This window comes from Trypanosoma cruzi, genomic scaffold, assembly GCF_000209065.1.
Source record: "Trypanosoma cruzi strain CL Brener 1047053517117 genomic scaffold, whole genome shotgun sequence".
In the NCBI taxonomy this organism is placed as follows: Eukaryota; Euglenozoa; class Kinetoplastea; order Trypanosomatida; family Trypanosomatidae; genus Trypanosoma; species Trypanosoma cruzi.
This window is the reverse complement of record NW_001849565.1, coordinates 243034-244165: the sequence shown is the minus strand read 5'-3', so window position 1 is coordinate 244165 and position 1132 is coordinate 243034. Positions and strand designations below refer to the sequence as shown.

Here is a 1132-nt window from a genome sequence, read left to right as displayed (position 1 = left end):
TAGGCTCGACAATGGTCGTACTGTTACCCAACTCTTCTTCCATCTTCGCAAAGGAGGACGAAAAACGATGGTACGGCGATGATATCCCAGCCACACGTTGACCGGAGCTTTCACCATTAAAGCTACGCCTGGGACGAAAAATGTCCCATTGTTTGCTCTCTGGGTTAAACAAAATGCCCATGCGTTGCAGTGTAACGATGTACAAGTCCGTTGTGTGATTCTCCGGTAACCGTATCCCCACACCAGGAAGAGGCAACACCACGTCCGAAAAGGTATACTTACCCTTGTCGATGCCACTCTTTGACGCAAAGACAACGTTTTGATATTCTTTTGAATGGGGTGAAGCCAATGGGTTTCGACGCACAAGATCACCTGGAAGAACCGCAAATGTCCCGTAGCGCTGAAAGCGTTGATTGACAATATCATTCCAAACAAACGCAAGGAACTCATGCACCAACATCAGACATGCGTTCGGACCAACAACACGCAGGAACGCTTCTTCACAGGGGTCAATCGAGGATCCTTTTTCCTCATCCTCTTCAAGTAAAGTCGCCGCCTGCAGGGCGCTGTCAAGAATCGACTGCAGCGCCGTGCCGTGCTCTGCGATGGAGCGTCGCTTCGCATCTAATTTTATGCGGTCTGGAATTCGAAATCCCATCGCCTTGGAGTGGTACATCTTTACAAACCCTGCACCGCGACGTCGCTTCTCAGCCGCAATATCAGAGTCCATGTAAAACTGCTGGACGATGATGTTTGCGGCAGCACGAAACTCTCCTTTAAGAAGGTGAAGCCCCGGATGCATGTTTTGTTTCGTGTACGATGCGAAACGCTGCGGGCCAAAATAATTAATAAAACCCTTTTCCTCCAATGATTGCATGGCCGGTTTCACAAGAGGGAGGTGATTTTGTGGAATACAACGCAGCCTTACGCGGTAGGCATAACCATCATTGTCGCCGACCCGGAAGTCATAGGAGGCGCTTTCCACCTCCATATCCACGCAAAGGAACTCAAACAACTTCTCTGGGCTCATCTTAGCGGCAACTTCGTCAAGCGTCACGGAAGAGGCTCGTTTGGTTTTGGATTTCTTCTTTCGCGACTTCTTGCCTCTTGCTGTCGTGTCCTCTGCGTCCTC

The 1132-nt window shown here is 49.9% G+C and overlaps 1 protein-coding gene across 1 annotated transcript, besides 1 other annotated feature; it reads right to left on the bottom strand.

The window, feature by feature from the left end:
- Tc00.1047053442629.9 (hypothetical protein, conserved) lies at positions 1–1132 on the bottom strand (the record flags this gene model as incomplete). The annotated part of the gene is made up of 1 exon (XM_797081.1): positions 1–1132. A coding segment is annotated over one exon (1132 nt), but the record flags the coding sequence as incomplete, so codon positions are not given.
- Positions 1–1132: a sequence feature (haploid, non-Esmeraldo-like haplotype).